We start from the raw sequence: 16,462 nt of genomic DNA, 5'->3' as shown, positions 1-16,462 counted from the left end.
CCAGGGTATAAACTGTTTTGGAAGGACAGAATAAGAAAGAATGGTTGAGAGGCTATAGGAATAAAGGCACTTTAGGAATATAGGTGAGTATTAGGTAATGAATACAGAGTGGTTGTAAATTCGACTGAAGAAACCATGGTTTACACAAAAATGCTAGCCATTAAACTGGAAAAGTGTAATCGAAGCACTGTTCAGTACATGACATTTCAAGATTTAGATGCCCAGATGAAGAATGATAAAATGTTCAGAGAAAGTCTATCAGGCCAGTTTAACAAAAAGGATATGACTCATAAATTAATTAAATGTATTTATAATGTATTTAATTGTATTGCCTGGGTTAGTGCTACTAGACAGATGGGACATAGTTTAATGTCTAATCCAGTTTGACTGTAATAAATTGGAAGGTACCAGTATTACAGGCTGGAAGAAAGAACTGGATATCTAAGTCAATAAACTAGGAGGCTTCTAAGTTATTAAAATAACTAGAACAAAGGAGGGTCTACACATTGTACAAACTAACAGAAAAGGAATATGGTGTAAGGAAGGAGAATCTTTGACAAACAATGGGCATAAAACAGGGTAAATTGATTTGCAAATGGGAAAAATAAATAAATGGGTTAAAGGGAGATGTTGGAAAACAGTGCAGGATTTTCTTAGAAATTGGGGGAATATAGACAGAGTCTGTAAGAAGTGTAACAATGCAGAGCATCTGCATACTTGCATCAAAGAGGGAATTCTGGGATTATGAAATGGTAATAATGAAAGTTTAATAAAAAAATAGTGTGGCACAATTAGAAAGAGCAAACACCAGGAAAATGGTCAAAATGACATAAAAATAAAGAACCTGGCCCAGGGCCATATAAGGATTAAGCCTTGACATTAACCCAAATTACTTATTTTTGACTAGTGCCATGGGTGTGTGCAGGACAGGAACGGGATCATGAGCTTGACTGACCCACATCTGCTCATTTATCCTTAAGGGGGAGGGAAGTTGTTAGCCTCACAGCATTAACCAACCATACCTAGTAGTAGTTTGCAATGCCACCTTCCTATAGTAGTAGTGTTAGCTTATACTGTCAGACAGGAGCTTTCCTGCTGAATCCCCTGACCAGGCAGATGTGATAGGTATACTGATTGACTGCTCCCCAAATTATCATTGTTGGGAGAGTCGATAGGCTAGCAGTGCTTTCCCTGCAGGATTAAATGGGTCATGGGTCTCTTACCTAGTCGAAAAATGCCTGGGTCACCCTGCCACAGAATAAATGGGCTGCCTAGAGCAGCTAGGTGAACCATCCAGCAGGGGTCCCTCGGGAGGGGGCAGGGATAAAAAAAATGCAATGAAAACAGAAGTGAAATTAGAGAAAATGCTGATGAGGGAAAGGATGAAAACATCTAGAATAGTCAAAAAGCAAAAGTTAAAAATAAGGCCTTCATATATCATAAGGAAAGAAATGGTGGCAGGATATGTCATAGGGAAAGGAATTAGGGAGAGCAGGAGTTCAAAGTAAGTCAAAATATTGGGGGGAGTGTTCTGAAACGGATAAAGCAAAAAGAGGAGAGGGAGCAGGTTTAGCTCTTTAACAAAAATTTAACGTAGGCAACAAGTAAAATGGTATAAAGTTTATATTAAACCTTAAAGGAAAGTTTCTGGATTGAGAAGGGATGTGAAGTAAAATGAGAAAAAGGTCATAGAAGGGGGGTGTTTATTAAAGAGATGGGATCACACCTATGTTAAATAAAAACATATGGTTTAATTAAGGTCAGATAAATCAGTAATGCTGTCATCATCTACAAAAGGTATTCTGATAAGCTATATTAAAAAAAGAAAAATGTCCTTGTCCCAGTCCCCTTCAATAAACAGACATCAAACCAAATGACATTTGATGACCTTTATTGAAATTCCATAAATATAACTTTATTCACCACCTAATATTTGCATTTATTAATCACAGCATAAACATCCATATAACTGTTAACGTAGGGCTGTGTGACCCTGCTTACCTGACCAAGTAAGCAGCATCCTTAACTCCATTTGCTTAGCTTTACTTGTGAAGCAGTGTCCAATCGCTCACTTGCATTTCCCAACTCATTGAAGTGAACCTCCAACACGAGAGGGGGAACAGAAGAGAGACAAGCCTGCCCCTCTTCTCTGCCTCCCAAAAACTGTAACAACCACACAATCCAGAATGCTCGAAACAGGGAGGGCGGGCGGGTAGAAAGTTCACATCAAAATGTCATTCCTCACCCAGTTACACTCTCACAAAACTTATTATGCCCCACCCTACCCTTACCTCATTTCCTCCTAATCATCCTACTTTCCTATTTAATCCTCCCCCACAACTAGCATCTTCCCTTACCCTCAGAAAACCCATTACTACCTCTATCTAAACCTCCACCTGAAGATGTCCCTGGACAAATTAGGTTGTTACCAAACCTCATTTGTCCCGATCCCTTTCAATAAACAGTCACTACACCAAATGACATTTGACGACCTTTATTGAAATTCCATAAATATAACTTTATTGACCAAATAATATTTTCATTTATTAATCACTGCATAAACATCCATATAACTGTTAACTTAGCCCACTCACCCGACCAAGTAAGCAGCATCCTTACCTCCGCTCGCTTAATTTTACTTATCAATCAGCATCCAACTGCTCACTTTCATTTCCCAACTCATTGAAATAAACATCCAACCAAATAAACAGCGTCCTCACCTCTGCTTGCTTACTTATACTTGTCAAGCAGTGTCCAACCGCTCATTTGCATTTTCCAACTCATTGAAATTAACATCCAACCAAATAAACAGCGTCCTCACCTCTGCTTGCTTACTTATACTTGTCAAGCAGTGTCCAACCGCTCATTTGCATTTCCCAACTCATTGAAATGAACCTCCAACACCAAAGGAGGAACAGAAGAGGGACAAGCCTGCCCCAATTCTCCTCCCACCAGCCTGACCAGGCTGTCCCCCCTCCTTCATACCAAGGCTTATAACAAAACCTTCCAAGACAAACCTAACCGTACATTAAAAGGTTGAAGCCAAACATCATTTGGTGTACTCCGTCCACTCAGAATCAGATTGGATCCCAATCATCCAAAGTATCCAGTTGTTTAAACAGCTGAAATCAAACCAATGAGCCCTCTCCAACACCCATACCATTGTAAAACATCTGCAGTTCAAACATATCCTCATTTATCCTAACTACCAACGTTATCTCTGCAATTATTTCCAGGTCATAACCTGCAAGTGTACTTCCAAATAGGATATAATAATGCCCAAATGAAATTTCCTTTTCAACCAATCAATTCAATAATTCAGCCATACCCATTGTCTAACATAAAACAAAAAACATCTGATGACCAACATAGTATTCATACCTCTCAATCTCTTAACGCAAGAAATCTGGACAAAGCCTGACAAAATGGGGGGAATGAAGGCCGAAAAAATAGGGACACATTTTAAATACTGCTCTTATAAACATAGAACGTTGCTACAATAACAGGGTTTGTGTTAACATGCATTTTCTGAAGGATATGATGTCTGAAATTCAAATGCAAGTCATTATTTTAGTGACTTTCATTTTTAAATCATCCCAGTGATTTGTCAAAAAAACACATTCTGTGTTGTACAATACTGCCTGCATTTCTATTATTTGAAGCCTGCCTGCTGCACATTTTTTTGTCATGCAACCAATGTTGTCAAAGTTATGTTATTCATGTGTTTGGGTAACACAGATGTTTAATTAGTTTACTGTCAGTTGTACAACCCAGGTTTGGATTATCTGAAGATGCATTTCAAAAAAAAAAGGAAAATAACATACGTGCTCGGCTTTCTGTCTGCGCTTTACTGTCAGCATTTCTGTTATTTTAAGTCCGCATGCTAAGAAAGTAAGGAATGCAGTTCAGGGCGATAGCAGCCATGGTAAGTCAGGTGTGCATCTGTAAGGCACACAAAACAGGAAAACAGGAAGAGGATTTGTGAAACTGTTCATGTTTGTAAAAGTAATGTAAACATTTTTAGCAGTACTAACGACTTAGAATGACAGTTTCAACTATCGTATGCAGTCGTATCTGTGCAGGTATGCAATTTTCGCAACCGAGAAAATATAGTTGCGATAATACGTAAGCACCAAAAAATATATACCACAGAGAAAAAAACTGACAGTAAACTAATGATATCAGTGGGCATATGTGGCAATGACCAGAGCAAGAAGTACATTTAAGCGAGACATTCATCCTTCTCACATCTCATTGTAACATTAGAGATGTTCTTTGTGGAACATATAAGACTTGCAGTTAATGACAAATAATGTGAAAGTGGACAGACACAGCTCGCACATTGTTAGCAATGCTGACAATATTTAATTTTTAAACAACACACAATGGTTTCACAAAATGTGATCAAATATGTATTCAGTCCACACTGAAAAATGTCAGTTAAGTGGATTCAAAACCTACACCCATGTCTTTTTTTTTTTTTCCTAAGCTCACTGCACTTATACCTTGCACCACAGAGAAAGCTGCCAAAAAACATATCTTATTCACTGAGTACTACTCAGCATGCTGACAGCCATGCAATATAGCTGGGCTTGTTTGAGCTCCATAAGGCAGCATAACCTTTTTTCTTAAGCCATGAAAGTTCATTTCATGCTGCCATGTCCCATGCAAATGCAGAAGGTTACATTTATCATTCACAAAAATTGATTTGGATAACAATTTGAAGGAACATGAAATTAATCGGGGTGTATATCTAGTAATGAACATACCTAATGCTGTGTTACCCTGACACATTCAGCCTTCGCACATCTGGTTGTCACCACTGATATCACGTAGGTCTCACAATATCAGGACTTTAGGTAATGCCATGGGACAGATAGCAGAAATGATTTCATTTTTCACACAGCAAACACACGTAATATTGACATCACTCAAAATGACATATCTGTCTGTTACTTTTAGTCAATACTGGCCTTACTCGAGTTTCCCTCCTCAGCATATTCACATACGGAAATGTGTGTTAAAATGTATGACTTCCATCAGTAAAATGATCTGTAGACGGGTTTTGAACCCTCCATCACCTGTACTGTTTTTCTAAGCTCAATACATTTATACATGATGCCACAAAGATAGATGTCTGATAGTTTGAATTTCTTCAGTCTGTACTGCCCAGAGCGCTGAGGAAAGCGCAGCAATGCCAGTCTCAGTTGCGCTGTCGATGGCATTCCAAATTATGTTTTAGGTTCATAGGTTCATAGGTTCATAGGTTTATACTAGGCTATCTGCCCCAAGGCATTTATAAGCCTAGCCTGAATTTTTGTGGCTTACGCCACCCCTTATATGAAAAAAATACTGTACCCATTAGTTTGTTGTGCCTCTGTCCAGCAGTGACACAGAGATGATTCCTGGGGTAAACCTACGATCTCCCATCCACAGGTCAAGATTTCTCTTGAACAGAGCCAGCGAGGTGCTCTGCCTCACATGGACCGGGACTCTATTCCACAGCATAGGGAGTCTCTGGGTGATAAATCTATCCCTCCAGCATGTCCTATTTATATCCGTGCTAAGGTTTAAGTCGCTTGCTCTAGTGGTTTTGGTGGATTTGGATTTTTTGAGGTGGAGCATGTCCATTAATTCCGGGTTGGACATGGCCTTGTATGTCAGGCACATGTCACCTCTGAGCAGGCGGTATGCGACTGAATAGAGCTGGAGTTTCTTCAATCTGGCAGCATATGACAGATTTTGGAGTCCCTTTATCCTTTTGGTGAGAAACTTTTGGGGTCTCTCCAATTGCTGCAGATGTCGGTGAGATACATCCCGAATGGGGCATTGTACTTGATCATTGGTCTGATAAGTGAAGAGTACAGGGAACAATGACCTCACTAGATCTGGATGTGAATCCCTTCATGATCAGGTGGGCAATGTAGAAGGTCTTTCTAACCACTTTAGCAACGTGAGTGTCAAAGAAAGGCCACTGTCAACCTGGGTCCCCAGGTCCCTGATAACCTCTTCTGTGCTTAGTGGATTGCCACCTATATGGTAGCTTGGGGTTACCTTGTTTTTCCCGAAGGGTATGACTATACATTTTTTGGCGTTTAACTTCAGGCCATGGCTCTGGCACCAGCTATCTGTTTCCGTGAGTCCCTTCTGAAGGATATCCGTGTCCGATGCACTTTCCACTATGGCGCCCAGTTTGCAGTCGTCTGCAAACTTTGTCAGCCAAAGACCTCCCATGTTGGCCTGTACTTCTGAGAAGTAGATGCCGAACAATAGGGGGCCAAGGACTGAGCCCTTTGGGACACCACTTGTGACCGGCTTGGAGTCTGACATAGCGCCAGCAACTCTAACCCTGTGGGTTCTGTCCATAAGCCAGTTTGCAACCCATCTTGTGACATATGGGTTTACATTTAAGCTGGTAAGTTTTTTTACAATACCCGAGTGGGGTATTGTGTCGAAAGCCTTTGCAAGATCAAGGTAGGCTGTATGGACTGCCTTTCCCTCATCAATGGCCTTGGTGACTGTTTCGAAGAAGTCGACCAAGTTCAAAAGGCATGATCTTCCCTTGACGAAGCCAAACTGGGTCGGGTCCAATGTCTGCAAGTCCCCTATATCTTTGTTTATGAGCTCCATTATGATCCTCTCCATAGCTTTGCAGACTAGACTTGTTAAGCTTATGGGGCGGTAATTACCAGGGTCCGTAGAGGCACCACCTTTGTGGAGTGGGACCACAGTTGCCGTACGCCACTCCTTGGGCACGTATCCTGTGGTAAAGCTGAGATTGAACAGCTGCCTTATGTGCGGGTTTAATTCCTCATTTAGCTCATGTAGCACACAACCGGGGACACCATCCGGTCCCATTGATGCTGTGTTTTTAGCTTTAGAGAGAGCAGCTTTCACCTGCGCATTTGAGATGTCTGGGAGGCTACACTCCGCTGGGATAGTTATCTCTCCTTTAGGGGGGGGGGGTGAAGTTTGCACTGAACCTGTCTGCCAGTATGTTGGCAATGTCTGTGGGTTCAGTGATTTTTGTATCATTTTGGACTAATTCTGAGCATATCTGGGAGTTTCCACCCAGGTTCCTAACATAGCTGAAAAAGGCCTTATGATTGTCCTTTGAATCCATGGCAATTTTTCTCTCAAAATTGGCCTTAGTTGATTTTATGAGTGCTCGTATTTTTTTACTAATAATGATCAGGGGTGACTTCGCTTTTATGGATTTTGTTCTATCATGTAATAGCTTTCTCCTCTTATTGTAAAGTTTGTTAATGGCTGGGATCCACCAGACTGGACGTTTGCCCTTTGTGGAAAGAGTCTTGGATTTATTTGGGATTGCCTGATCCATGCAGTCCTGGAGGTGTTCATAGAAGGCATTTGTAAGGGCTTCCGCAGCTCGGGTTGTGGTTTCCACTGTCTCAGGGGCCTTGAAGGATACCACACCAGTCTTGAGTAGTGTGAAGTTTGCTTTAGAGAAGTTCTTCACTGTGGTCTTTTTTGTTTGGGGTGGGGGCGGGATGTGGATTTCCAGTGAGATTAGTTTATGATCAGATCTCACCAATGAGGGATATACTTCCGGTGTGGAGCATTTTGTCCCCATGTTTGTGATAATGAGATCTAGTATATTTTCTCCTCTTGTGGGAACAGTGACTAGCTGTTCCATGGCATTTGAATTTATGAACTCCAGGAACCGTTGGGCTAGAAAGTTAGGGCTTGAGTAATGTTCCCAGTCTATATTCGGGTAGTTGAAGTCACCCAATATTATGGTGTTTGGAGATACATTTATACCCTCCAGTGTCTTCAGGAAGGCTGTGTGGTGTTCCTGAGTTTGAGAGGGTGGCCTGTAGCATGCTACAATTTGTAGAGTAGTTTTGCCTATGGTTAGTTGCACCTGGATGGTTTCCAAAGCTTTGTGCGTTGCCACCAACCTGGAGGTGTGGGTATCCTTTATGAATATGGATACACCCCCTCCTTTTGTGGTGTGGTCCGGGTTTTGGGCCGGAATGCATGATATGAGGTAAAACCTAATAGTGCCGGGGTGCTCTCAGGAGCCTTGAACCAGGTTTCAGTTACAGCACAGACATTGATGTTCTCCATACTGAGAAGGGCCTCGAGTGCATGCATTTTGAGATTTAGACTTCTGGCATTGAGCAGCATTACCCTCAGTTTCTTCCCATTTTTGTTTTCTAGGGTGGTAGGTTTAGAATTTGAGCCTTGCCTAAAAAAGGCACTATAGGGGTGGCAAGAGCCTTAGCCAATATCCGGAATCCCAGGGGTGACAGCTGCAAGCCGTCCCTTGCGAAGCAGCGTGGCTTGTCAAGCATGTCATCCCAGGCAGACAGACACTGGATCCCCTTTGAATGACACCAGACATTAAGCCAATTGTTAAAGCTGATCATCTTGTCTCTATATTGTGGCATCATTCTTGGTGAAGGAAGGATACTGCTCAGGGTTAGGGTCATACCTGTCTGGGCTACATAATCAGAGAGCTCCTCTATGTCTCTTTTCATGTAGTCCAGGGAGGTACGTCTCAGGTCGTTCACACCAGCATGGACAATGACTGTGTCATATTTGTACTTGCCGTGGAGTGACCCGAGTACTTGTGTTATGTGGCGGATTCTAGCGCCCGATAGGCAGCTTACTGTGACCCTCTCCTTGTTCAGCCTGGTGAGTGGGACGTCAGTGTGTCTGACTATGGAGTCACCTATGACAAGTATGTTTGGTGTTGTATTTGGCTTTAAGGGCTGTGACTGCTTTGCACACTGCTTTTGTGATTTATGTGTTGCTTGTGGGGTGTCTTGAGGTAGCAGTTGTTTGGGTGTCTGCTTTGGAGGCCTCTGCTGTTTAGGTAAACTTTTACTCAGAGCCTCCGAGTATGTCTTTGTGTGTTTATGTGTTTGATTCAGTGGTGTGGTAGCATTATGTGAGGCTGGTTTTGTGGTGTGTGTAGTTGCCTTCTCCTCCTGTCTGGTCTTGCCAGTCCTGAGTTGAGAGAGCTCAGCCTGCAGTTTGGCTAAATAGCTGCATCTCTCGCAAGTATTTGTGTTATGTGGGAGGAGTAGAGAGTTGTCTGTGTACATGAGGCAGTTATAACATTGCCTCAAGATTCCCAGATTCACCAGCTGGACCGGAGAGGAGATTGACAACTGACCTTTGGACATGCTAGAATAATATTGGGAATTCCTTAATAATTGAAAACAAGGGCCAGTGGGGAGTGAGGGTGTAGTGCTTTTAATTTTTAGTGCTGACTTATATAATTGCTTTAGTGAGCAAGTGCCAGGTAACTTGAGTGCAATGTGTTACAAGTAACTAAATGCAAAATGACAAACAGTAACTTTCTTTCAAGTGAAACAAGGAAATAAGTACAGTAAGCAATGCAGATATCACTAGTGATCCACAGAAGCTGAGAAGCGCGTATTAGGTGGAATTAGCTTCCAGGGAAATAACAAGCAAACAAACAACAAGCATATAAACAAAGCTAGATTCAGCAGGCCTGGATCTAGTCTATGCTAGAGCAAACAAGGTGTACCAATTTCAATAAGATACAGTTCAAATATTCAGGCACTGTAAACCTTTAACCAGAAATTCCCAGCTCAGAAGGGCAGAGTCCAGCCTCTTCTCCCACAAGAGTGCAGACCACGAACCTTCTTAATGTAAAATAACTGGCCTGAAGCCCAAGTGCCTAAAACAGAACTAATACACTTGGACACTGGGCTCTCAATCAGCAGTTCCCAACTTAGAAGGATGAAAGCTACCTGTCCTGCCACCACAGTGCTTGCCACAAACCTTCCTAATGTAAAACAACTGGTCTGAAGCCCAAGTGCTTAATCCAAAAGGCTTAGAATGATAGCTACACTTTAATCAAGTTACAACCAAGCAGTAATAAATACAATTGAATACTTTAGAGAATGTCTGGATTAGTGCTCAAGTTACACAAACAACGCTAGATCCAGCAGGCTCGAATCCAGTCTATGCCACAGCAAACAAGGCGCACCAACTTCAGTAAGAAGCAGTTCAGATATGCATGCACTATAAGCCTTTAACCAGAAATTCCCAGCTCAGAAGGGCAGAGTCCAGCCTCTCCTCCCACAAGAGTGCAGACCACGAACCCTCTTAATGTAAAATAACTGGCCTGAAAGCCCAAGTGCTTAAACCAGAATTAATACACTTTTAGAATAACAGACACTGAGCCCTCAATCAGCAGTTCCCAACCTAGAAGGATGTAAGCTACCTGTTCTGCCACAACAGTGCAGACCACAAACCCTCTCAGTGCAAAACAACTGGTCCGAAGCCCAAGTGTTTAAACAAAAGGCTTAGAATGAGTTACACCAAGCAGTAATAAATACAATTGAGTATTTTTAAGATGATGCAAAAGTAAAATGAAGTAGGTAGAAACACAAGTACAGTAAAAGCAGATGAAATTTTTTTTTTTTTTTTTATCTGAACAAGTGCTGAGATCAAAGAAACAGATTTGAGAGCTGAAACTAGAAAACTGGCTAGTTATAAGGAAAAAAAAAAAACAAGCTAGAAGGCTTCCCTCAAACACAGAAGGGCTTGGGGGCTCAGAAGCCTACAAATAGTCTATACCACTTAACAGGAAAGGCAGGAAATGAGCTTAATTTTTTGCCAGTTTTTACCTTGAGACATGAACTGCCATTCAGTGCCGCTGATCACTGCCAGTCAATGGTGCCCAATGGCAAAAGGCATTCAAATGAGCAAGGAAAAAAAAGCTAAAATGCACATTTTGCAACGAGTACTGCAGTTCTACATTTCTGATGTTTAATCAGCTTCGCTATCTTGCAACAGGAAACCTATATGAATATGAACTCTCAAGCTGGGATTTTAAGAACAATCATTTAAGTTTATTCTCCATATTTGCCACAGAATGCAGAGTGAAAAAAGTGTTTAGATATGGTTTAAGTCTGTTACGGTACAAGCATTCTGTTTTAGCGCACTGCATTCTTATTCTTTTCCATTTAGTTTGTTAATCTTGTTGTAGAAGGCTTATTATTGGCATGATCTTAATGATGCATTTTACCAAGTTGTTTTTGTATTAACATTAACCTTATTATGTTGGATCTGGTAGCATATGAAGACTTTATTGAAATCTTTTCCTTTGGTATAACAGTTTGGTACTATTGTAAAACTTTCATTTAGGGTTATTTCAGCATTTTCACTATATTTATGCTCATGTTTTAAGTTCAGTTATTTAAAATGCCCTGAGCACTTCAACAGCAGGTTGTGGGGGTTGGGGGAGTGATATAGGATTAAGTAGATGCCCTGATGTATTGAAAAAGAGAGGCTTGTAAATATCTTTGTGCACACATTAAAAGGAAGAGAATGCAAAAGAATTGCCAAGTGAGAGAGACAGAGAAAGAGAGACTCAGAGAGAAATGTTATTTTATTTATTTTACATTTGTTGACCATGATAGTCCGACTGGATTCATGTCCATTTTCAGCAGAGGCCTGGGGAGAAATGTCCTCAGGCAAGCAGATACAATGAAAACAATTAAAACATTTTACAAATATAGTATAGACAAAGAATACATAAGCAAACATGAATAGACAAATTCAACAGGTTAGAGTTACCCCCTGGTGACAGTCAGGGGTAAGTTCAACAGTAATCTGATTAATAGATGTTTCACATTCTTGATGAGAGTTAGACAGGCTTGTTGCAGTGGCAAAGCCAGTTTAGTGCCTGATGTTGGTTGAGTCTAGTTTTAAATTGGCCTAGGGAGGAGAGCAAAGTAATATCAGCTGTAAGTGAGTTCCAGGCTCTGCCTGCAGAGTTTGCAAAGAGGGAATCACCAGCTGCATTGTTAATTTTGATTGCCTGAATTTGCAGTCTGTTCGAGGATCGAAGCAGTTGTGGATTGTTATAGGGGGTGATAAGATTTTTAAGTGCTGGAGTATTATCCGGATTATAAAGGATTTTATTAGCCATAATCAGTAGGTTATTTTGGATTAGACTGGGTAGTTCAAGCCACCCAAGCTGGTTAAGATAGATGCAGTGATGTGTCCTTAAAGGCAGGCCAGTGGCAAACTTGGCAATGTAATTATAACAGGTTGAGAGTTTATTAAGTACAGTCCTGTTTAAATTAGAATGTAGGGGGGATGCCTATAGAAGTGTTGAAAGTAGTTGATAGCGAGCAATAGCAATTCTGGCTGGAGGGGTGAGGAAGGCTTTTATTCTGTAACGTGACCCTAGTTTTTTATTGATGGTTTTGATCGATCGGTTTACATGTAGGTTGAATTTAAAGTTATTATCAATAATGACTCCTAATAGTTTTGTAGAGGGGTCGGGGGAGATTATTGCACCATCATTTGCATTTATGGAAAAGGTAAAAGCAGCAGACCTTTGTGTTGGTGAGAATAACAGCATTTTAGCTTTTTTGGGATTTAGTATCAATCGACATTCAGAAAGCCAGTTTTCTATAGTATTAAAAGTGGACTGGGTAGCAGACCATAAATCTGTAGGAGATGTAGCTGAGCAAATTAGGGTGGAGTTGTCAGCATACTGGATACAGCTGACATTTTGGGTGACAGTATACAAGTCGTTAATAAAGATGAAAAACAGTAGGGGCCCTAGTATGGAGCCTTGTGTACTCCAAGGGTGTTAGGTAGTAGGTTAGAGAGCTTCTTCTGCCAAAGAACACCCTGCTGTCTCCCATTGAAGTAGGATTTAAACCATTGAAGGGCTTTAGAATCTAGACAGAAAGTTTGCAGGGTGTCAGTCATGTCAAATGCCTTGGAAAGATCCAAGAAGAGGGCTGAGGATATGTGATTATTGTTACGGTTATTGTTTATGGTATTGGTAAAAACTAATAGGGATGAAGTAGTGCTGTGGTGTGGACAGAAGCCATGCTGGGTATCTGCCATGAGATAATTCTGGATTAGGTGGTACATGAGTTGTTTGTGTATACATTTTTCCGTAATCTTTGCAAGTGGAGAAAGTATAGCTATTAGTCTATAATTGGAGAATTCAGTGGAGGAGCCTCCTTTATGTAATGGGATTATGTAGGATGTTTTCCTAATGGTGGGAATTTTAGCCTCTGCCATGATATGATTAATTAGTATTGATACTGGGTAGGCAATAGCATCAGCTGATTTTTGAAGGTACTCAGCGGGGAGCTGATCAGCAGAGAGTGTGGTGGGTTTTACTTTTTTGATCAAGGTATGGATAAGTGACGTGGACACTGGTTGGAAGTTGAACGAGAGTAGGTTCATAGGGATGGTACTATCAGGGCCAGGGGAGCTAAGAGGTAATTGGCTAGCTAGGGCTTGGATTGTCTCAGTAAAGAGACAGTTAAAACTATCTGAAACATCCTTGGGGGGGGGGGGTTATCAATGGTAGCAGCAGGGATAGGGGTAGACATTTTTCCAGGATGAAGTAGATTATTCAGACCTGCCCAGAACTTCTGAGGATTGTTCTGGTTTGCTGTCTGTAAATTACAATAGTATTGCTTTTTGTCTTGTAAAATGGATTTTTTAGTTTCATTCCTAGCTTGCCTATATTTAGCATGATCTTGGGCATCTTTAGTAAAGCATCATAGAGCCCAACATTTGTTTCTACTGGTACTTTTTAGTCTAGGCTCTTTAGAAAGCCATGGTGCAGTTTTGCTTTTGTTCTCTTTGAAGGGGCAGGTGGATGCAAATCAAGGATTTCAAGAAATTTGTTGTTAAAATATACAACTGCCTCCTCTAAGGGGTGGTGTTTTACCATAGACCAGTTACATGAGTTAAGTTCCTGTTGGAATTTGGCAGCGTCAAAGTCTTTTTTTTGTTTCTGACTTTTCTGAGTAAGGGTTGTTGGGGATTAATGGCTTTTTGCTTAACTATATAAGTGAGAAGGTGCTTGCTTAAGTCATCGGGGAGGGTACCACCGGTGTACAGTTGGGGGTTACTATTTACGAGTACCCAGCTAAGTATGCTTTCTTTTTGGTTGGGTTTACCTAGCCTGGTAGGGGTGGTTATGATTTGTGTAAATGCATGCAGGTTAGTATGGTTAGATGGGGATTCTGAGGAACAGGTGCCCCAGTCTATGTTAAAATCTTCAAGTAGTAGGGTTTCTTGGGGGTAATGACATGATAGCCAGTGTAGGGTATCTTCAAGTGTGCCTATATTGTTAACTGGGGGAATATACATGCAGATGATGTTGATGCATTTACTTTTGTTGTTGCAATCTAGTGGCTAGAATTTCGGAGTTATTAATCTGAGGTGGTTGAGTAACATCTGTGGTCACATTCAACAGATTTGTAGAGTATAGCTACCCCACACCCCTTCCTGGAAACACGATTCAGCCAGTGTATGTTATACCCAGGTGGTAACTCTTCATTGTTGGTAGTGTTAGGTTTTAACCAGGTTTCAGATAGACAGAGAATCTCAGGGGAGTGGACAGCCAGGAGTGCATGCAGTTCATGTACCTTGTTATTAATGCTTCTAATATTGAGATGACAGGCCAGGAGAGAGTTAGTTGGTCTATTGATTATAGTTTTATAGCTTAGATTACAAGTAGAGGGGGTGTATATATCAGAAGTGGATGGGCCAGGGTTGGGGTGAATATCACCACCGAGTATTAGGCTAGGTCTGTGCTTAGTGATAAGATTCAGGAGTTTGTTTATACATTTGTAGTATTGTCTACATCTAGGGCTAATGTGCCAGGGGTTGGTATGCTGAAAGAGTGAACAAGATGTTGAGTTGGACCCATTATTAGCATGGTTGAAGGTGGGATGCTTTACAGCTGGGGTGATAGTATGGCCTTTTGGGTACTGATAACCAATGAGAAACTGGTTTTCATACAAGGTGAGTAAATAAGTGGCCAGCAGAATGGGCAGTAAAGAGGAGTATAACATTATGGGAGGAGTATAGTAGCTAGGATCTGTTCTTTGTATGGCACAACAGCAGAAGACCTGATGGTAAATTTAGAGGTAATAGAGTTGGTGGAGAAAGTATGTTAGGTGAAAGCTGATAGGATGTTATAACAGGGTGGAGAGAGTATGTTAGGTGAAAGCTGATAGGATGTTATAACAGGGGGTGTGGAGATAGCAGGGATAAACTGAAGTCTAGATGATGTTCAATATGGTGTCTTCAAGTGACTATCAGAAAATCCAAATGACCTGTACCTTTTGTCACTGAGGACATGAAGGGTACCTTAGGACTGTCTTTGAGGGACAGCAGACACTATGCACAAAGATACAGGAAGTGGAGATGCAAAGTATTATACGATAGCCAACATGAAGGCTCTTCAGAAGAGGTTGACAGATTGCTTAGTAAATAACTGGCTCATAAGTGCAAATTACCATAGAATCAAAAATAGGATACCACATCAGATTAATGTTGTTCTGTATTGTGAGTAGCTAATCAAGGATGAGAACATAGGGAGCTCTTTGTATATTGCATATTTCAGTTTCACTAAGGATTTTGCCACATACCTTAAGGATTCCACACACTGGCACACTGGGACACAGGTGCACTGGTATGCTGGCATACAGATACACTGGTACACTGGCAGACAGGTACACTGGCACACTGGCACATTGGGGCACAGGTACACTGGTACACTGGCACACAGGTACACTGGTACCCTGGCTCACTGGGACACAGGTGCACTGGTACACTGGTACACTGGCATGCTGAGACAAATGTACACTGGCACACTAGGAAACCATTACACTAGTACACTAGCATAGTGGTACACTGGCACACTGGGACATAGTTACACTGATACACTGGCACGCTGGTGCACTCGTGCACAGTTATACTGGTACACTGGTACATTGGCACACTGGGACATGGTTACACTGTTTCACTGGCACAATGGTGCACAGGTACACATTTATACTGGTACACTGACACACTGGGACACAGGTATACTGGCACACTGGTATACTGGCACACTGGGACACAGGTACACTGGCACACTGGGACATTGGTACACTGGCACATCAGTACATTGGGACTCTGGTACATTGGCACACTGGCACACTGGCACACTAGTATACTGTTACACTGGTACACTGACAATTCTGTTTTAATGTCAATAGATAGATATAGACATATTTATTGGTGAGGGGGAAATGGCAGTAATGGTACTAGACTGGGTCTAAACCTGCATTATCTATCAGATAGAATGTCATGCTTAAGTATACTTAACTAAGAATAATAAATAAGGTGTTGTATCCATGAACTGCACTTCTAACTCCCGGATTTGTTTTTACAGGTTATTTGTGGGATGCTGTCTCATTCCTTTCTGTGTGCCTAGCTGTAATGATGCAACTCACAAGTGCCCTAACTGTGGTACTGTTCTTGGCCGCCACAGGCCCATGTGAATCCATGACATGCCAAAATAAAAAGTGGAATGTGACTTCAGAAAAAATTAACAATGTAAAAAAATCAGCTATGTAAAATGAAGTAATTATACTACGCAAAGCACACTTAATATCTTTTCACACATGCACTTTATAAACAT

General features: G+C 41.3%; 1 protein-coding gene across 3 annotated transcripts in view; it reads left to right on the top strand.

Annotated features, from left to right (window-relative positions):
- The window catches only part of LOC122794684 (lipopolysaccharide-induced tumor necrosis factor-alpha factor homolog), a 260,987-nt gene that overhangs the window by 243,268 nt on the left and 1,257 nt on the right, over positions 1-16,462 (top strand). For all 3 annotated transcript variants that reach the window (XM_044063311.1, XM_044063310.1, XM_044063312.1), the window contains one exon: positions 16,214-16,462. This exon is cut by the window's right edge and continues 1,257 nt beyond it. In XM_044063311.1, coding sequence (XP_043919246.1) covers positions 16,214-16,322 — 109 coding nt within the window. In that variant the 3' untranslated portion in view covers positions 16,323-16,462. The remainder of the gene's footprint in view (positions 1-16,213) is intronic.

Source organism: Protopterus annectens, chromosome 2.part1 (assembly GCF_019279795.1).
Source record: "Protopterus annectens isolate FY-2018-M chromosome 2.part1, PAN1.0, whole genome shotgun sequence".
Taxonomy (NCBI): Eukaryota; Metazoa; Chordata; order Ceratodontiformes; family Protopteridae; genus Protopterus; species Protopterus annectens.
This window is presented reverse-complemented; position numbering and strand designations above follow the sequence as displayed.